This window comes from Euwallacea fornicatus, chromosome 25, assembly GCF_040115645.1.
Source record: "Euwallacea fornicatus isolate EFF26 chromosome 25, ASM4011564v1, whole genome shotgun sequence".
NCBI classification, from domain to species: domain Eukaryota; kingdom Metazoa; phylum Arthropoda; class Insecta; order Coleoptera; family Curculionidae; genus Euwallacea; species Euwallacea fornicatus.
The window spans coordinates 3,336,372-3,359,016 of NC_089565.1; the positions used below are offsets into that span (position 1 = coordinate 3,336,372).

The 22,645-nt window shown below is 33.3% G+C and overlaps 1 protein-coding gene across 6 annotated transcripts in view; it reads left to right on the top strand.

Annotated features, from left to right (window-relative positions):
- The window catches only part of LOC136346860 (uncharacterized), a 169,932-nt gene that overhangs the window by 129,278 nt on the left and 18,009 nt on the right, over positions 1 to 22,645 (top strand). For all 6 annotated transcript variants that reach the window (XM_066296349.1, XM_066296348.1, XM_066296352.1 and 3 more), the window contains one exon: positions 13,011 to 13,101. In XM_066296349.1, the coding sequence (XP_066152446.1) occupies positions 13,011 to 13,101 (91 nt within the window). The remainder of the gene's footprint in view (positions 1 to 13,010; positions 13,102 to 22,645) is intronic.

Genomic DNA, 22,645 nt, shown 5'->3' on the forward strand with positions numbered 1-22,645 from the left:
ACCAAAAAATGGCATTAAAAAGGTTGTAATGAATTTTTGGGGCATGTTGGCTATTCTTGAAAAATCGCGTTTTCCAGGTCAGTCAAGTTCTCAGGTACAGGATCTTGTCGTCGAATACATCATTTTGAGATGATCCCACACATGATCAATCACATTCAAGTCAGAACTAGGCGCTGGCCATACTAAACGTTGAATGCCAACCTCGTTCAGATATTCGAACACGATCACAGCTCCGTACGATATGGTATTACCGTCCATAAACAAAAAATTGTCGCCGATGTGAGATGTAAAAGGTACGACATGTTTTTTTAAAACGTCTTGAATATACCTCTCACAGAATAATACTCTACCTTGGATTACTACAAGGGCTGTACGAGCCTCCAAAGAAATGCCATCCCAAAATATTATTTAGCCACCATGAAAAGACACTTGGCCAACCATAGATGCTTGGCTGTATCTTTCACCTGGTCCTCTTCAGATAAAAGTGTACCCATTGGAAGATTTTAAACCCACTTTAACTTCATAAGTAAAAAAGACTCTTCCGGTCAGCCAAATCTCAATCGACCTGTTCTCGAGCAAACTCGAGCCTAGCTTCCTTGTGAGCTTTGGATAGAGAGCCCTTGCAGCCTTTTGCGGAACGTTTTGCATTCAATCAGGATTCGGTGAGACTTTTTCTTATTATTTTGGAAGAAATCGCAACATTTCGGCCATTTTATAGTCGATTTTTTATCGCATTTACGGTGAGAAATCAATGTTTTAGAACTTGCAGACGTATAAATTGATCGTCTACTTGGATTATGCATATTGGTCGGCCTTGCATTAGTTGCCTAGTATAGCAACCTGTTTCTCTAAACCACTGAAGACATCGATCAATAGTAGTATAATAGACATCCAACCTTCGGACCATTTCACTTTGAGTATTCCCTTCTTCCACCAAGGTGACAATTTTGACCTCATCATACTTACTTTAATTTCTTGCTGGAAGCATTTCAATACGTATATACAAAATCAAATCCAAAACAGTATCACACTTATTAACAATAATGATGCAAATTACATATGGCTCAGAACAAGTGGTGGTGCGCCAATCATATCAATCAGTGAATTTTACTAGAATTTAAAGCTTTGTCAGGGTGGAAATTATGAACTTCATCAATCTGCTTTGGAATTGTTCAGACGATATCAGAGTGATTCAGCCCAAAATATGTTAAATGACGAGTAGCCACTTCTCTTGACAATCTGTTTTTGTACAAGTGATTTTGAATAACTTTCTTTTTGCCATTTTTTCCTGTATCAGTTTTCGTTTTTCTGTTTATTTGCACATTTTCAACTTTTATAACTGCTAAAAATTCTTTCAAGATTTCTGTTTTCCAAGAGATTTTCAGACCCGAATTTGGTAAAATAATACCTAATTCCGATAAACCTTCAAAAATTAAAGTCTACGAACACGAAGCACATCCAGAAGAATCCTTCAGAAACTATGAACAAATTCTCGCTTTCAAAGAATTTCTGCGATAAGAATTTCAATGATTTTCTATTCTTCATCTTATTAATTGCAATTTTATAAATTCCTACCATGAGTAAATTTTTGAGGAATTTGGTTTAGCAAAAGTTTGCAAGAGTGTTTCTCTCTTGACGTCTGTTTTAACAACTAGAAGAATTTTGCACAGAAGTATCTTAAAAAGCGATGATTTAAAATCGATGTGTTGTTGGAGTTAAAATTATGATGAAGTATTATTGTTTCTTAACTATGATGAATATGACTCTCGATAATTTATATCTGAGGTAAAAAGAGGTTATTTTTGCAATATGAGGGCAAAAGTATTAAGGACGTATGTGCTTACAATTTGGCAATATATGATCTTCCATTATTAATAGGAATAAACATAATGGTTGTTGGAGGGTTCCTTATATTCTCCCTAATACCAAACATTTAAAAATTCCATCGATACAATTTTCCATTTGCAATCATATTGCAGTCTTGCACATGGTGTTTCCACCTTGAAGTACACTCACACTCGTGCTTCATTGGATTCCTCTTGGGTTTAGTATCAAAACAAAGCCGAGAAAAATATAACGAGTCTGTTTTTGTCACTGACAAAAACAAAAATGCAAATCTCGCCCCTTATAAGCGTCTTAGCTTTCCCTCCAGAATCCTATTAGCCATCGGGCCACCCGTCGTGTTTGACGTAATACCGCACCCCTAACTTTAAATAAACATTTTCCCCCCCAAAGTGAGTCCTCCTGCCCCCCGCGGCCATTATTACGCATTTCGCTTTCTTCTGGATTTGACTTTATTCTTTTCTTTACAACGCCTTCGATGCTTCTGTCCCGAAGCGGTTCTCATACTCTGCTTATCGTTATGAGAGTTTTGAGCATAAATTGGACCCGCGTCGGTAAAAAAGTGTTTTAGGGCCTACGAAAAATGTTAACCTATATTTTGAAACGATTTCAGCCACTTAAGAAACCCTCTTTTGTCGTATAAACGGAGTTAATGGCGCGAAAGTACTGCTTTAAGGTTATTATATTTGAATAATTTACTAGAGAGTTTTCCACTAGCTCGTTAAAATCCTTTTAAGATTTTTTATCACGCGTTAAGTAAAAATTCGTATATGATATTCCAAAAATTATTTTTAAAAAATCTTCTCAGGGATCCGTCATCCGACGGGCGACAAGCACTCTGCATCTGATGTGTTGAATGTAGTTGAAATAATCTTAACTTCGGCCATTTTTGTCAGTTATAATATGTTTCTATCCTCAATTTTTTTATTTCATATTTCGTTTTTAATCATTGTGTATTTTATTATTACACCAATTTTGCACCGGTGTTTTGTTGGTTGAAGGATGCATAAAACCGTAGCTTTACACCACGATAGGTGTTAGAATTTCGACCTTAAAGGTTAAATTTAACTTTTTCTCATCGTATCGATTTTGTGCCAATCATGAATGTTCCACTTAAACGAAATAATGATTAGGCAAAACGTACTTGTGTGGGGGCGTCATCCCATATTTCGATTAATTAAAGCATTGGCGGGAGTCAAACAATGGTTTCCTGTGGGACAGTTACGGTTTGAGCTGTGGATTGGAATTATGTTGCAAATTGCCACTTAGCCAGAACGTTATTGTTTCACTTGCTAGCGTCAATTACAACTTAAATAAATATCAATTGAAACGATACAACCAAAAGCAAATATTAAACTAGAAATTAAGGATGAAAATATACAACGGCGAATTAAATTATTTCATCTCTATCCGGCATCGTACGGCTTTGCAATGATTCCGAATGTTAGCCGTGTGGACGGGTCACGGGCGCATAGGACACTGATATTACATAATGCGGTTCTAAATTGCCCCCCCCCCTCCTCCTTTCCCCTCAAAATTTTCGATAAATCATTTAACACTATTTGATGCACATACGTTGTTTCAGTTTGTTTGTGAGCATAAAATTTAAAAAAAAGATTTTTTATCAAGAAACAACTTTTTTGTTTTCATTTCATTCATTTGTCATCATTGTTTTCACGTTATTTTACTAAATGTGTATTGCATTTCTTACCAAATTTATATCCGTTTTTGTCAAAAACTAATCGACAGATTTAGAATCGCAACGCACCATTGAATGTAGTTAGACCTTTAAGACCTTAAAGCCGTTCAATTTGAGGTGTCACTTGACCAATATTTCAGATTGAAAAATTGGCCATTTTGTGCTACTGGCGATATAACTTTTGAAAAATAACTGAATATCAAAAAATGTTTTTTTTTTCTTTATTTAATTCTGCTTTTTAATCAGAAAATAATAAGTTTGCAAAAAGTTTGAAGGGGTGGATTAAAATTTAAAACTGCACGGTATAGTAAATACATTAGATTTGATTTGTTAAACTCATAAGTAATTCATGGAAGGTTGTCATTAGAATTTTTCGACGCACTCTGTAATGAGAACCAGAGTTCCATAACCTTTCCGATACAGTTTTACATCACATGCCGATGGGAGCAGTACATACAGGGTGATGTTAGTTCTAACAGAGGACGAATTTACCATCGGGAATTCTAGCAATCAAATCTAAAATCTGATTGTGACAACTCTCCTCAGAACCTTTTTCAATTCTTGTTGGAACGAATATGAGTTCTGAGTCATCAAGTTAAAAAAAAACAACAAATAAAATTCTCAAAGACGTTGAAAATTATGGTCTGGTTCTTAATCGTGCCCCTTTTTTAACTTTTGAACAAATTATTATTTTTAAATAAATTCAAAAGCAGCTTTACATAGAACGGAAAATACTGGTGGTTGACGTTTGTTTATTTTTAAAAAGATGCTTACGTCATAGATAGCGCAAAATGGTCGATTTAAAAAAATTAAAACATAGGTGAAGTGACGCCTTAAATTCAAAATCTTTCAAAATTGTATTAAATAATATATTGCTATTTAAAATCTATCGATTACTTTGTGAGAAAAACAGCAAAAAAAAATCACCTTATAGAGACACATATATGAAAATCGACAGAACATCTGTCTCCTATTTGTTTTTAAATAAACATACCTCAAAGATCTAGAAGTATTATATGTAAAATCATTTTTTACAGTTGTACAACTTCGTTTCCGCAAACGAAATAGTAATCCATGGCAACGAAATCATGACCATAATTACATCTCATCATAATTGCATCTCTGATAACTAAAGGCGCGATTATACAGGTAGTGAACTACGATCATGAACCACGCTTTCGTGGGGCACGAAAGCATCAAATTACCATTTCCCAAATAAGAAAGTAATCTGAAAATGGTAAACCATTTAAAAGGGTCGTGAATTTGGCCACTCGTGAATATGGCTTCCTCTAAGAATGTACTAGAAGGTAATGCATCATTATCTTTATCTTTTATCAAACCATGACATATTATCTTTTATCACTCCATGACACTATTAGAAAGAGTTAGAAAGAAAACAGAAAACAGCGCAGTTGGTATGAAGACACCAATTTCGCAGAACATTTATAAGGGACAATGACAAAGTCAAACGAAAAGCACACAGATTACCGTTAATCCGAAATATTTGGCAGCCTTGATTAGTTATAAACTAAGATGAATGTTTTTTGAAGCAAGTACAAATGGATTCTCTTCTGCTCTGGTTTTCCACCTCTCTCCTCACTCTCTCTTAAGCATCTCCAATTAAAGTAATCTTCCCGTCAACAACATTCTTCTTTAACAATCCTTATTTCAACCCCTTTCTCAGGATTATCCAAGTGAGTTGCCTCCTTAAGTGCCATTTGTTCAACTTTATGTCCACAAATCCAGCAAATCATAACCTTCATTCTTATACAAACACACATATATCTCTGAAATTACCCTGGAAAACACAAAAAAGAATCCCAAACTGAAAACAAACCCTGAAAGGAAATACGGCCATCCACGTCCAGTAAAAACCCCGTAAAACAGGAAATGATTTATTTTTACGAGATTTGTTTAACTTCTTATTCTACTTGGCAGATTTAGGAGCTGAACAAACGGAATCAGCTTTGTCTTTATCGAGATAATAGGCCGGTGCCATCTTTTTATACCTCTGGCAGCTGCCGGAGATTCCTTAATTAAATTAATTCGGGAAAGTGGAGTTTTTCATTGTTTCGTCTTACCTGCGTGGTCTATGCTGCGTAAATAAGGTTTATTGAGGCGTTCTCTTAACGAGCAGGAGAGATGTAGAAAGCGTTATAGTCCATGGCCTGGCACTAATTGACATTAGGGAAAAGTTACTCCCTTCAAGAATGGGTGTTATTATCTTTAGACCCTTTAATGCAGCAGTAGCAAGGTAAAAGCAAGGGATGAACTCCTGAATTTAGCATCTGAGCGACATTTAATCGCTGATGCTGCTGCCCTCAGGTTTATAAAATCATATATCGATCAAATTATTTTGAAGGAACTTCACTGAACAATCATAAACGAAACCTGCGACTATAACCAGGAGCACGATACATCATTATATTTCTGCCCTATTGAGCTTGTTGGGGCTTTTTTCCCCTGCGGAGCCCGAGACAAATTGATCCTGCGGAAAACACTGTTTCGGGCTTGTTAGTTGGTAAGACGTTTTAACGAGAAAAATAAATGAAAGACCAATGCTGTTAAAGAAATTACTGCCGATAAACTTCTTATACTGCTTAGTTGTCCAATGGATTGGCTCAAAGCGAAAAAGGTCCTTTTACTCTTACATTTGCTCTAGGTCAATTGCGTTTTTCCTTTCAAAAGACCTAATGACCCTTCTAAGGTTGATGAAAACTTGAGGTACCATTAGTCAAGTGATTGATTCACTTCTAGAGTTGGTTACCAGAAATAAAAAAAATATTTTGCGATAGAGATTCAAAATCAGTCTCTTCCCCACTTGAAAAATGCTGCTGCGTCGTGATCGTGCATGATATTTCGCTTCCCCGAATTTGAATCGATGAGCGAGGAAAAGCCCCGTTCTTATTAACTTTATACAAATTCCGAGGGTATCCTTTTCTTTCCATTGAGATATCCCCTTACGGGGAACGGCTTTGTTAGCATCGGCTTTATATTTCCAAATGCGATGCGAACTTCAAGCGTTTCCAGGAATCAAATGTTAGGGAGGATATATTTTCATTAAGGAATATCTCTTTAAGGGTGGATTTGACAAAAAAGTGTCTTATGAGAAAGAGATCTTAAGTGGACAAGATATTTCTCTGACTCGACTGATATGAAAATGGCAAAAAATGAAAAATCAATTTTAAACACTAAAAAGCATGCATTATTTAAATATTGCACGTATGGAGAAAGGGGACTAACCGTATATATGAAAAAAGCTCAAATGTCCAACTACTGCTATTTAATTATTTTTTAAGCAAATATTTATCACAGTATTTGCGAGACAATCAGTAATATCAGCTTTTTGGAAAATATGCAATTGAATGCCATTTGATATTATTTTCTCATTTTATTTTCCTCAGTATAACCCTGCAAGTATTGAGTATTTATTTAGCTATACATTTCCAAGAAAGACAAAACTCCAAAACTATCTTTGCCATTTAATGCATGTACCATTTTCCGAAACAAGAAATACTACACATCTATGATCTTTAACGTGGTATTGAGAATGAGTTATGGGTGAGTGAGAGACTAAAACGTAACTAAAAATCAAATTTCTTTAACTTTCAGAGAAACAAAATTTGAAAGCTATTTTGTGGTTATTAAAGCCAAGATCTCATCTCAAATCTATTTTTACCAAAGGATTATTGATAGATTTGAAATCATCACGTAAAAATGCTTTGTCATTAAATTGCGTTACCAGAATATTTTCATTGAAATTTTCGCCTTCAAACGCGAAACCTCCCAAATCAAGTTCTTTCAAACCCTCATGTTACAAAGGCATCGCGAAGCACCACCTTGAAGAGGGGTGATGGAGGGTTAGCTATAATGACAAGTGCTGTAATATAAGACTAGCTGCCAGGAGGAGGGACTCGAGTTATTAAGAACAGCCCCTCTGCTCTTTAACAGGAGGACCTTCTTATAAATCTCATAATGCAGGACGTATTCAGATAATTTCAATACAAATTTCATTATTTTTTTCAATCACCCTATATTGATATTATACGCATTCCAGATCTAAGATCTATTTCAAAATGAACTCATTCCATCAGTAGTGACAGAATGGTATTTTCTTTTCTCATACACATGATAAAGTAATTAAAACTTGAAGCGGAAAAGCAAAATATTTTTCTCTTCTAACAGAGTTTTGAAAAAACAAACCCTTGGTATTTTCCCTCATCTTTAAAATACGTTCCTGGCTCCCCTTTTCCTCCACTAGATCCCTCTTCTCTTTCGAAGACATTACGGACAGCTGACGTTAGTTGCCTCTTGAAGTTTTGCTCCGCACGGTTTATATTCTTATTAAGTGACTGGTTATTAGGTCGGATAAGGGCGTTTATAGCCTAATTCGTTCCAAAATCGATCTGAAAGCTCATAAATTTCAGGAAAACTGAAACTTATGGCACATATATTGCCAATTATCGTCCCTGTCCATGGACCAACTTTCCTGAAGCGAAAATGGTCTTTAAGCCTTTATTAAAAGTACCAGTGTATTTAGCAATGAAAAGAATACAAATATGTGAAGTTTAAACTGCGAAATAATTGCTTAATATTCCGACCAATTTCCAACAACTGTTGGGAAACTAAAACTCTTCCATTAACATTCGAATTAACTTATACACTTTTGCTATTAGGTTCATTAAAAATAATTGTTCTCTCCTGCACTTTATCCATTACAATATTTATTTCGAGTCGGTGCATTAGAGTTTTCTCATTTCCATGCAAATTTTGATGCAATGACTTTAGTTCCCGCAGAGTTAATTTGAGTTAGGAAACAATTCAAGCATTAGTTTAGGTTAGTTTAGCTGAGGTATCGCTAGTCTTGAGGGTTTAATAAATGTTTCTTTGAACACCAGCAGAAACATCATATCGGCAATTGTGCAGGTTCATTGAAAACGATTTAAGGAAATTTAGTATACAGGACGTTTCAAAATTAAACAACGTCAACATGTGCATGTGTTATTATTTGAGCTATATACTTTCTGATACAAAATAAGGAAAAAATTTGAGATAAGCATGTGTCTCATCTCGATCGGTAGCGTAGTTACAGGATGTTAAAAGTTAAAAAAAAAATTATATCTATTTTATTATGCCTCAGCTACTACAAAAAAGCTTTCAAATGTTATATTCGCATTAGGTAATAGGGGTTGCTTAATACAAAAATAGATTGCCTCTAACCACTATACAGGGTAATGTATTTTCTGAGATCTTGGTACATAAAATTCTTTAGAAAAATTTGCTTGAACGCCATTGGTGTGTATTAAAATTTTTCTTAAGATCTTTAATTTATTACCTAAATTATTGATGTTATTATTATTTAAATTATTAAATTATTAATTATTGACAGAAGGTAAACGGGTAAAATGTATGTAGTTAACTAGAAGACCCACCCATTTGATCTTTTTTTTGTATTGTGTATGATTGATCATAGGATACACAATTAAAAGCCAAAAAAAAAACAAAATATCATATTCCCATTAATGTAGATTTATTGAAATGTTCCTTACGAGTAATTTATGATATAATCTTCCCAGATATCAACTATCGTAGTTAAAAAAAAAATAACTAAAATTAGACACACTTTAAAATTATTTAGAAATAATAATATTTTTAATTGCAGTTTTTCATTAAAATTGAATTGAAAAACAGGTCTTGGAACTTCAATATGAAGAACTTCCATTTCCGAAACATTGATACTCAAATTCTACTTTCGAACGTATTCCCTTTAAAACAGTAACAGATCATCCTGAAACCCCAGATCCAGAAAATGCTCTCCATTAAAATCATTTAAATTTCAAATATTTACTTAAGGCCCAAAACCTCGAAAACCCGCGCAATATTGCCGGCATTTGCTTCAGCGTTATTGCGGGAGGGGATTTGCAGATTACGAAAATTTCTGGAGAAATACCGGAAGACGAAAGCTCGGATAAAAAGAAATAATAAACCGGGATGAAAAGGAAACATTTCTTGATGTTTTAAATTGATATTTACTCTTGTATGCTCGGCAAATAAACGTGTGTGTACTCACATATCGAATTTATGCGCTTGAGTCCAACTTTAGGAACATTATTTCGTTGCATTTGAGTCTTGCCGAAATTGGGAATTTATTGCTCAAAATCTATTATAATAAATAATCCACTGTCAGAACAATAATTCACTCGCAACAACACTAAATAACAAATTATTTTGGGAGATATTCGAAAGAAATATAACATCAATTTAGCCTAAATCACCTAAACTGTTGACACTAATTTATCAACGCTTCCCAACACTTTTTGAACATCGACATCCATTAATCACAGAGGAATTTTGCCTGACGGAATTTATTTATCAACAGTACACGAAACGGTCAATGGACGATCGTATGATGAATGTGTTTTTTGTTCGATTTATCCTGGAAATGATCTTATTTGCCTGAATGAGATAAGAAAACATGAAATTGCACTACTTTCTCTTCAAAGTTGACATACATATTTTCGAAATAAATGGAATATTGGCGACTGTGAATTTATTAAGAGATGTTTTTAATTATTATTCGGTACATCTGGAGAGCTTTATTTTATTAGTTCGTGTTAAGAAGATACACATCGAGAGTCGATATACCTAAATAGCGAACCAAAAATCATATATAAATTCGTCAAACACTGAAGAAACCATTTTTTATGAAAAGGCAGGAACACGCCAAATATTGTTTTTAGTTATGCATTTTTGGATATAACAAACATGTATTAGGGTTACCCATGTAGTAGGTAAATGTACTTTTTCATTTTTTTCTTATGGAACCCCATATATATTATGTTTTTTAATTTTTAAAAATATTCTTAACATATTTCATGTAACATACCTATGTCTTAATTCAACTGTTGTTGAAATATTTACGTGATGTGATAATTAAAGTAGCTAGATGGCATGACCTCACCCCTACGCATATTTTTATGGGATTATTTGAGACCTAAGGTGTATTTAAATAAGCACAACAATGTACAAGAGTTAAAACATAAATTTACTCAAGAAATTCAATAAAAATCTCCACAAATAATAGGAAAAGTTCTTTAGGAATTTAAATTGCAACTTGTCCACTGTCAGGAAATCAACGGGACTCAGTATCAACTTTTAATAAATTAAATTCTAATAATTTACATTGTTATTTTTTAAGTATTATTATGCTAGGCTTTTGGTCTTCTATGTATAATATATTTATTCATACCTTTATTCCTTGAACTATAATAATGAATATATGTAAGTGCTGCTTACGCTTCGCAAAACTCCTATTGATAAATAATAGATTCTTTCATCTCTACAGTTATAGTAAACTATACAAAAAAATCAATTAAAGTTAGTAAGTAAGATTAATTTCATCAGACACCGACACAAAAATTCAATTTAAAAAAATATGTTGAACCTGATGGGTCTTCAAAAAATTAACTTAATCTGACTCACGCTCACCATTTACCATCAATGATTATAAATCGGGAACATTGCTTAATTTATTCTTGACCATATTTTCGATCAGTTTCTTGAATTTCTTTCTTCTAACCATAGTTTCGTTTCTTATCTTCGGCTCGAGTTTTCCCTGCTTCTAAAAATGTATTCTCGATTTGATCGCGAAATCTTGAAAATAATATTTATCTATTACTTAACTATTATTTCAAGTATAACGACACAAAACTGGAGCAAAATATTGGACATTTACTCTCTTTCTCTAAAATCTGTCAAATTTCTTACTTTATTGGCGAATTCTGATGCCCTTTCTAAAGGGGGATATAAAAATACGTAATCAACCAAGGGAAAAACAGTTTGCTTTTTGACAAATTCATTCTAGTCTGTGTAGGAAATTTTGTCCAATGACTTATATGCAATTTTCGAGTTCTAAAATTCGTATATAATCCACTAAATTTCTCAATTTAATTTTTCTAGAGAGGAATTAATGTTTTCCCCTTAAACGGGAAATCTAAAAATATGATATTTAGAAAAGCATAAACCATTTAAAATTTGCAATGTTTAATTAATTAATTCCCTAATTTTAAATTATATAAATTTCCTCTAGTGTTTCAATTTGCAGAATTTACTTTAAAAATAATAGTTGCTTTTCAGAGGAAAAACTGAGAATATGAATTCTAGAAAAGTTAAAGCAATATTTCATTTTCAGTTATGACTAATTATTTCCCACATTTGCAGGCAAATTTCTTCTACGGCTCATGAAATTTTAAAATTTTAAACCCTCTCAGTAATCCACAAAGTTCTTCGCTGTATTGAGGAACTAGCTTTATTGAGGATTTATTTTACGGAATTTATTTTATTGGGAAATTTCCTTGATTGAAGAAATATTTTAAGAAAGGGAATTGTAAGAGATCAATTCCACGACACTAAATCTAAAATTTGAGAATTTCCAAATACAAAATAGGACATTTGAAAGATTTAATATTCCAATTTTGTGAATGTTGACGATATCTGTAGTTTAAATACGTGAAAATCACAGATTTTTAAAAGTTCAAATTCGAAAATTCTCAATATTTTAGAAAACAAAAGATATCAAATTTTAAGACTTAGCGTTCAAATAGATCTAAGTTTGCTCCATGCTCGCAAAAGAATAGCAGATATATTTAAGATTTTAGAGATTCAATGATTTAAATGTTAAAGGAACCGATAGGCTAAATTGGTCAATTTTTAGACTGAAAAAAAAAAATCTTCATTTAAACTTTTCGTTAAATCTTTTAAAATTAAGAGCCTTTATGTGTCCACATATATCGATTTTGAAGATTATTGAAGATCTCGAATCAAATTTTAATTTTTTATGCGAAAGAGTCGTAGTGGGTAAGTTTTTAAAATATCAATAATATCGATATACTAATGTATAGAAGTACGACGGTTTTCAATAATCCGTACTTATCAATAGTGAAACGTTTAAAATACGGTAAACTATATAAAATCTCGATGCGACTCCGGTAGATATTTATCTAAACCGAAAGTTGTAGATAAATCTGTTAGAGTGGCTACACCGTGTTAGTCCCAAACAGGGAGTTGAAGTGGCCTTACTGGGGTAGACACAAAGGCACAGCAGGGCTGAATATTGCCCTGGCTATATGTCTTCTTAATTTTCAAAAACCCCCCAATTAATATAAGCGAAAAGTTTTTCTCGACAAGGCTCGTGGGGATCTCTCCCCTTACTCTAAACGGTCCCGAATTGAACGAGGATAACCAAATATTTCATTACTGAATTTTTCCGTACTATGGAATTTTTCACGTGGAATTTTAATAATTAATCCCTCAAAACAATCGAACAACCAGCTAAATTTAATTATTTCTGAATATTTAAATATTTAAGTTCGCTTCGCAGGTTCCGTCTAGACGATGAAAAAGGAAATATTTCGCTTTGTATTAAAGGCTCCTTTATGGAAGTAAATCTAATTTGTAATGTTTGTTGCAGAATGGAAGAGACCGTCCGGGCAATGCTCGTATACAAAAAGCAGGCAGAGCAACTGCGCCAGGAGAAAGCTGCATTAACTCTTGCTTTCGAGGTAAGATATTGTAATTTAATCCTTTATTTCTTGTATAGTACTAAGTAATATTACCTATAAAATGGTGGTGCTCAAACAAACATGAAGTTAAAACTTGTTACTTTTGGAAAATATAAGAAAGTTGAATTAAATCGTTGGGATTATGCAAGTTTACTTAAATCCAATCAAGACCCTTTCTCAACCTAAAAACAATAATCGTTTTCGTATTTATTTTCATTCTCTCGATTGACGGTCCAACTTTAGGAAAGTCCATAATTGAAAGGGGAAAATCTCTTATACTCAGACGATTAGCTCAGCTAATTTAATACAATTCTCCTTTTAGTTCGTTAAGAAATCTCATTCGTAATTTAAAAAAGAAAGGCGTAGAGGACTTAATGCAATTTTATTTAGTTGACGAACGAATCTATAAACGAACGAAGGAGAGGAGTTTCACAATTTCGCGATTTAAATGCCTGTTTTTACGATTGTCCATAGAGAATTTAGATTTCAACTCTGAAGCTTTTATTGCTCTGAATTGCAAATTGTTTGCAGTAAAAGTTTGTTAACTTAGTTGAGTGCGCGGACCGTTGTAAAATGTAGCTTTTTTCTTTGGTGACATTAAATAAATTTTCCTTTTCGGAATATTTCCAATAAAAGAATATTCATATATATATATATTTTTTTTTTAATGATTAAACTAATTTTAATCAGTCGTACCTTGACAATATAAAAATAAATATGTTTATGACCTGAATCGCTGGAGTAATTACTCGGGTCAATTAAAAAAAACCCGCGCAACAATAATTTGAAATAACTGCAGAAGCTAGAATTTCATTATAATACATGACACAAAATTTAATCAGGAGCGTACTATAAAATAGTGAATGTTTCCTTACTCCTAATCAAATCTTTAAAAATATGCAAATTCAATATTCAATTACTAAATTATGAAGTTTTTATATAAAAAGGTTCTTTTAGCTGACATTAAAGTTAAACTCTTTTCTCTGTTAATTAGTGGTTTTAGAAAAAAAGTTAACCTAAATAAATTCGAATTATAACGGATGCACAAATAAGGATAATTAATATAAAGTTCCTACTTTTCCATCTTGCCTAATATGCCTTACATGCCCGTCTTTTCAATTTTTTCAAATAAAGTTATTTATGGAAATAACTATTGCCAATACATATCAACCTACATTATTTGAAAATGAGTTGCCTCCAAATACGGCAACTTGCCTGGTAAATATGAAACACCCTCTAGTGTAGTGCAGAGCTAAAGTCAGTCGGGTATTATTATCCATTTAAGTAATGCCCCGTCTAGACATGTTGACAATTTACATAAAAGTTGTAATGCGGATTGTAATTTGCATTTTTCCTCAGTTCATAAACCGTTGAGTCGGTTGAAAAGTCAATGCCACACTGGAGCACCCTCATAAGTTTACTAATAGAATTTTACTGAATGAAGAACTTCAGAGATGTAGAAAAATGAACAATTTTAGTAATTCCTTATTGGATAATATCTGTACCAGGCACAGCAAATGCGTATAACTAGTAACTCTATTACCTCCCATGCATAAATTATATTCAATCAAAATTGATGACGGAACCGTGACGTGCCAAATTAAGATTTATGAATGGAAAAGTGAATTTTAATGCGATCAGCTGTGTTGAATTCAATAACGATAGATTCCCTCAGCACAATTTGAGACATTCATCATTCGTCGGTATGGGTAAAGTTTCACAATTAATAATTATGGTCCAGAATGGATCGCATTTGAAGACGGGTAGTTTAGGTAAATTCAAGGGAGAAAGTTTCAATTTTCGGGGATGGTTAATGACGTCAGTAAGGGATTTATATTGGAAGTGGGAAAATGTCACAAATCCTTTCCAAAGCATTTGAAGAACGTTTTCGTTTCCACACCAATCACATTTCTCCGGAAAGTTTTTCATTAAACAGACGGTTCTAACTGTAAATGAGCTTGTCTGGATTTAATTCTGCAGTGTAGGGGTGCCAACTTGCGTATGCATTATTTAGCTAGACATCACACTCGCCGGGGTAACTCGTAATCAATTTAACTGCCTCCGTTCACAGCTGAGACCGCTGCGCCGCCTCTGAATTCATTACCAGGACGACCCTTCAAGAATATGGCACAACTATAAAGTTGTCGCATTTAGAACGGAGAAGGCACATAACTTTTAAATTCGTCATTGCTGAAATCACTATGAATCACAATCTTAATTTTAACTAGACTCTTTCTATCATTACACTGAGTGTTCCACAAACAACGGCACAAATGAGTATTGGGTGATAAGAGATAAAAAATAAGGCAATTCAACTAAACTTACTTTTAACAAAAGTTACTTGCTTTCATTTCTGTTAACTGAATATTTACACCTGCTTTAAAATTCCCCTATAACGCACCTCTATTGTTACATACAAACTTGTATACATGACAAGTGAAAAAGACTTAAACATCAAGCAGAATGAAAACACGCAACTACATTATTAAGCATATTTAGTTTTATTACGCTGTATGCATTTAGACCAGTTTTTCTGGGACACCTTGATTAATATGCAGAACTATCCGACCTAATATTTAAAGAAACAAAATATTGAAAAATATTAAATTTTTCCTCCACACAGTGTTCTTTGAGATGGGCACACTTTTCTCAGGAATGGTTAATGGTTTCTGGGTGTACCAAATTAAGTGCGCACCATTATTAATTTAGTTGTTAGTAGAGATAAAATCCTAGTTTTTTATTGCAAAGAGTTGCATTTTCCTGTACTGCTTGATGATAGCTAGTAGAAAAATAATTAAACATTGTGTTGTAAAAATAACTAAAAAATAAACTTTTTTTAAATGGAACACTGTGTATATTTATGGACGAAATTAAAACTATTTTAATTTTATACAAAAAACTTCATTAACTTATTTCTAAAATGAAATTTTTTTATTAGACATAATGTACGACTCTAATATGTCACGTTTTTCAACGTGTGAAAAAAAGCAATTTAAAATATTTTAGCTCAGTTACCACATTTTATTTACAAATACCTTATACTTGCCATTTTTACTTTTAGCCACTCAGCTGATGCTAGATCAAATTAAATTGTTTGATTGTTGCTTGTGCAATTAGAAATAAAAATATCACAATATCTTGAGTGGTCAGATGTGGAGTGACATTTGATCGACCACTGAGAAGTTCATCTGGACAGCTTCTACAACCGCATTTGACCTCTCCAATGACCGTCCAATATTTTATAATTGTTATATTCCTCCAGAGTAGAATCTATCTATGCTTTGATGTTAGATGGACTAAGACCTTTTAAATAAAAGTATTGAATCACGTGTTAATTTTTTCCATGTTCACAAAATCTCTAAAAGTGTTCACTAAAAAATGACTCTAAAACAAATAGACATCAACGCAACACCTTCAAACTTTGGATCTACGCTTTTTAAGTTTAAGTTTCAAAAAACAACAAGAAAATCGCCATCTATATGTCAAGTCAGGTACTTCTGGAACTATCCTCGTAATTCTATATTTAAGAATATTCCTGAAAGGTGTTATGCTTGAGACATAGCACATGCTTGGTTATTTTATTTCAGCTCGTCTCGTCTACCTGAAAAATGTGTCTGCGCTCTTTCCCAACAATTTTCCGTGGTTTAGCATTCTTTGCAGTTTTGTTTCCCGTTTTCCACCGCTTTCAAGACAAATAACATGCTAGGCGAATAAAGTATTTTGCTCTTTAAACTTTTCTCTGGCGAGAACCACTTTGCATGCAGCTAATTAAACTGGTGAGTGTACGTTGAAATTTAACCCCATGTTGGGAAGTTTCGCCTGCATATTTTACTTATGCAAGTTATTTGTCGAAAATGTAAACTGGAACAATATTAGGTATTAAAATGGAAGAGGAGGTAGGAAAGTTAAATTAGAGATTCAGGCTCATATACAGAGTGTTCTAAAATTAATATGGAACAATTTAATAGTATGTAATCTGCGTCTAAGAATGTGACACGAATCCAAATCATACAAATAGTGAAGATTGAAGACGATTTGCTGTAGAAAGAGGGAGAAACGATTTCTCAGAACTGAAAGGAGAATAAGTGAGAACAGTTAGTTCTCATAAATTTTCTCGTAGATCATATCAAACTTTTGCTCAAATCATTCTAGAATTTTTTACACAATTGTCATTAGGAAAAACTTGAATCTCCATCATCAATTTCTCATTGATCACTACGGAACTTTATTTTCCTTAAGCTGTTATTTAAAAATATTTCTCTCATACGCCCAAATTGCTTTTCCTAATAGCAGTATTAATGCCGAACAAAAAAGATCATTACTTTACCCCTGAAAATCACATGCGTAGCGCCAAAGAGACGACTCTCGTTTTCAACGGGGTTTTCCCTACGGCTTTGCCCGAATTTCTCGACCACTTATAGTCTAAACAGCAAAATGATATATCGATGGTGTGGCTGAAATTATTCAGAAATTGGTTTTATGAAGGAATGGTAAGAATTGGCTGTTAGGAAAGCTCATTTACATGGTAATTCGACCTAGTTGAGCACAGAAATGGAGAACCTCTTAATAAAATATGAAAACATTTAAAGAATTTAATTAAAATTCTATCTAGGCTCCCTACCACCCACTAAACTAAGTGTTAATTTAAATGTGTCCCGAACGAGTCGCTGCTGCAAAACTTTGCGGTAACATGCAAACAAAGGGATTTTCCACCCTAACCCCATGAATACTACAGATCTCCCCGACGACGCGAGGAGGGTGCAACCATCCCCTTTGACATTCCTTGTATTAATGCTCGTTGCCCAGCCCCCACTTGGAATTTGTTGCTCTGTTTATATGCTCCATCGAGTATCTCCAGTGAATCTGTCCTTAAAACTTGGAGAAAAGCGGCCATCAAACCATCAAATTTTCATCGAGAGTGACACGGGAATGCCTCAAGTTTTCCACATGGCTTCACTGTCAAGGGATAGGCCCTGATTTAATTTCCCCTGAATGGGGAGACAAAACGAGGTTACCGAAATTTGGTTTGTAAAGAAAGGAACATGTTGATTCACTAATTCGATAAGGCGTGATAGAAACAACAATACTTTTCAATTGAGGGGTTAAGCCATGAATAATGAAACGGCAATATCTGAATCTAAAGAGCCAAATTAAATGCAGGTTTAATCCGAAATCGCACTGTGCATTAATGTATGGAATATTTGGGATCATAAACATAGTATAATGGGCACATTTAGAGCTAAATCCCTCCAATTATACCTAACCAAATCCGCACGTGTATCGGCTATAACATAATTTTCCCTATGCCAATTGTAAATCGGAGGGGGTACAGTGGTGGAGTGCAGCTGGTAAAAATTGTTAGTCCTTTTAGTTTTCTACCAAATTTTACAGTGAAATTATTTGAGAAATAATGCACATAGGATATCAATTTATTAGCTAATAAGTTGTGATTCAGGAAATAGAAATAATATAAATTTGATTGTAAGGTGTGTAATTTCTCCTGTTTGTCAGTCACTTTGCCGAGATTTACCAGAAAATTTGGAGAAATTTTAGACCTGTGAACTTAAACTAAATAGGTCTACATGTCAGAACTAACTTGAAAGTTTTGACAAATTTTGAACATGAATCACCAAGCGTGATATGAGAATCCCGCAGAACCTAAATTTTTAACTGAATTGTACCTTCTTTAGGTCCACATTATTAATGTGCTGCCAACTTTAGCTGCAAGCTAATTTCCATAGGAATAATGAAAATAGGCGCCTGATTAGTTTCTCCAAAAACTTGCTAGATTTTAAAGTTAGCACCTACGTTGTTCTTCACATTCCAGGTTAAGGCAGTCATTAAAATGTGATTGCTAATTTTTCTTCCCCATGTTAGAAAAGAATCAAATATAACCACATACTCACGTAATACCCCATAACTGTATCCTCGGAAAGCCAGGTATTCATTTCCCCGATATAACTAGCAAAAGGGAGTTAATTAACTTCATCTAAATTGATGCAACGACACGTATCTAACGGGGCCATTGTGGAAAATGTGCTTGTAACTTTCTACTACAGCCATCTAATATTGACTTCCCAAGCAATTAGTTCACGTGTTATTCAAGTCAGGTTCAAACTGAAACTTTGAGCTTTCACATTTTCATTTAAGGAGAAAAAAGTACATGTTTAGAGTAATGAAAGAGTATGTAAGATGAACAAAGGACCAAACAAACTTAGTTGAAGGTGGAAGTTACATTACATTAAATTAAGTAAAGTTTGCTAAAACATAGCTTTTACGTCCCTAATTGTGTACGAAATAACTTCTTTAAGAACTGCGCACAAACTGCAAAAGTTGCACTTTAATTGGTACAGGAATGGTGGCGTAATGCACAGGTTCATAATAACACAACTCATAACATTTATGTAACCAGAAAAGAGAATATCTTAAAATTCTAATAACGGATATCGCCTATCTCTACACTAGTAATTTAGTGGAAAATCATTCATTTAAAATACGTGTTTAATTAATTTGTATCAGTGGCGTACAGTGAAAAAGCATATGAGGACACTAGTCGATGTACAGAGTGTTTCATTAAACATGCCGTCAAACTTTTAGGGACGTAGAGCTCATAAAAACAAATATTAAGATCGCATAAAGTTAGATACGAAGTAGCTTCGTTTTCAAGATACGGAATGTTTAATTTCTTTTTTTTATATTTTCTAAATATAAAAAAAAATAATTTGGGGTTAGGACATGAAATTAGGGACATGCTATGGCGCTATAAATGTACATTTTCTGGAGTAGGCAGAATATTTCCACCTACACCAGTAGCGTCCATGGTTCCATTCAATGGGGTGTTTTCAATGAAAAAAATAGCACGCCACTGATTTTTTTAAATATAATTTTTTTATGAATACTTAATTTAAAAAAGGCCACTTAGTGTTTTGTTTGTTAATTAGCCGTGTTTAAGATAAAAAATAATTTCTTATTACTTATTATCAAAAAAACGGTATAGGTTTCAAAGTTGCAATTTTTTAAAGTTTCTCTCACAATAGCATGTCTCTAATTTCATGTCTTTATCCCGTTCTTTTAAAAGTTTTTTTAAACGTTTAAAAAAAATGTTTAAATAAGAAAATAAGTATTCTTTATCTTCGAAGCAAAGCGACTTTGGGCCTAACTTTACTCAAACTAAATATTTGTTTTCTGAGTTCTATATTTCTTGAAAGTTTGTTGGTATGTTTATGAAACGCCCTGTATAATAAATACCCAAAAGGGAAAATTTGGAATAATTCTATTCACAAATATTCTATTGCCGAAACAAACTGATTTTATGGAACTGCAGCGGCATATGAGGGATGATACAACAAAACAAAATCCGGATGACCAGAAAAGTAAACACCCCCAAGCAGACTTCTATCAACGAAAACAAAATTGTAAGGTCATTACAACATTAAATATCTACAATATTAAAAAGGTAACTTGAAGTTATTCATACTGAATGATTTTTAATTATTCTCTGTTTATCTTTAATTAGTTCAAGACATTATATACGTTAGTTCTAGACATTTTCAGGATCTGGTAAAGCGATAAACCTACTTTATCTTCTCGTCTGGTTCATTACAAATTGCAAATTATGATTTCTTGTCTAACCTACCCAAACGCAAATCCTTAACGACAACTCATTGATGAACCGAAAACTGAAAAGATTATCCCGAAAAGGGACACTGGGAAACATGGGGGTAATTCATAAACTAACCGACACTTGATTAATGCCAAACCATGAGCAGATGCCCCCTATTTATTACTCGGGCACGTTGTGGTGTTTTCCTTTCCCTTTCCCTGTATTGCAAATTTTCGCACTCCCGCACAAGTTCGCATGCATATGGCCCCGGTGTTTGTGTAATTATTGTTTACTGACGATGGGGGTGACTCATAACATAAATGTCAGACCCAGTGTATTTGTATTGCCAGGATAATCGATAAATTAATGTTTGAATTGCAAATTGTGTAGCGCAGAACGCTCCCACAAGTAGGAATAATAATAATATCTTGGTGCTTATTATTATTTCATCATCGTCTTGTTCGGTTGTAACCGTAAGAGTTGATCTAAACATAACTGATAGTTTATTTTTAAAATATCTGAAACACTTTACTCTCCGAATGGAATTCTGCAGAAAAATCATTTTAAAACTAAGGTCAATATCAATACTCAAAATGAAAATCATAACAGGCGATGTAACCACATCTGAGAGACTAATGAACGACCATACCACCATTCATTTTTGGGCGAAATATTCAGGATACTGGAGAACAAGCTATCAACTTCTATTATTTTTTTAATTGTATTTGACTATCATACAAAAGACTGTAACCAACCTATTAAATGCTACAAATGTCAAGAACCATACATTTCTTCTCATAAAATGTACCAACATAATTCAAAAATTTATGCAGCTTAGACCAAGAGATAGTCAAAGAGTGTCGCTACTCCAATTGATGGCTTTCTGAACGTCTAAATAATATACCTTAAAAAGAAAACAACTGATATGTTAAGAACTATAACCAGAGGCACTAAAATTCACTTCCCTATTAAATCATATGACCATGTATTAAATAAATACATGCGTCAATTTAACAAAATAAGCAATATTAATAACCATAAAAATAATATATTAAAAAATAAAAGATAACAGGACACTTTGTTTATTTTCTTCGGTACACATATACGTTTATACATACATACATATATATGTATATTTTAAAGATCAATATGCTCCTACCTAATAGAAGTTTTCAGACTAAACACCACTTTTCAAATTACTTTGTATAACATCAACGTTCTAAAACATAAAAAAATATATTTATAATTGTACAGAAGGGAATGATACTGTGCGTTACGTGTTTCTCAAAACCAAAACCAAAACCAAATTGGGATAGACATGGACGTATCGACTGCCAGTACATTCGCAAATATGACCACATTATTAATAATGCCAGAGCAAGTGCAACATTGTTATTTAAACCAAAAGTAAAACCGTGCAAAGCAAATCAATCCCCTTGTTTGACCGCTTCCAAATATACAAAATCGGTCTTCATAACACTCTATTGTAAATATCTTCTTGATTGCCGTATCTACAAATCTCCAGATCATTAACTTTGCTGATAATTGTTACTCTGAAACATGACTTCCTACTATTTTAATTACATTCCATCATAAATAAAGTAATAACAACAATCTTTCTTCAATAGTCAAAACAAATATTTTTGAGATTATGATGAAATAAATGAAAGATACATCTGAAACAAAGTCTGTTTCCTTCTGATTCGTTCAATCTTGAATTTCAAGACAATAATAAATAGGTGACTTGATAAATTTGGCAGTGGGGGTTAATCCTGCATTAACCTTACTGGCTTTCGTCTCTATGTTTTAGTACTCTGTCTTACCTGCTGTGATCGACTGACCTCCTTTCCTTCTGATCTATCTGTTTATTAAATAGCACTTCCTCTTTAACTCGCGCTAAAACACTTCACAATGGAATGCTTGGAATGTGTACCAGTTTCA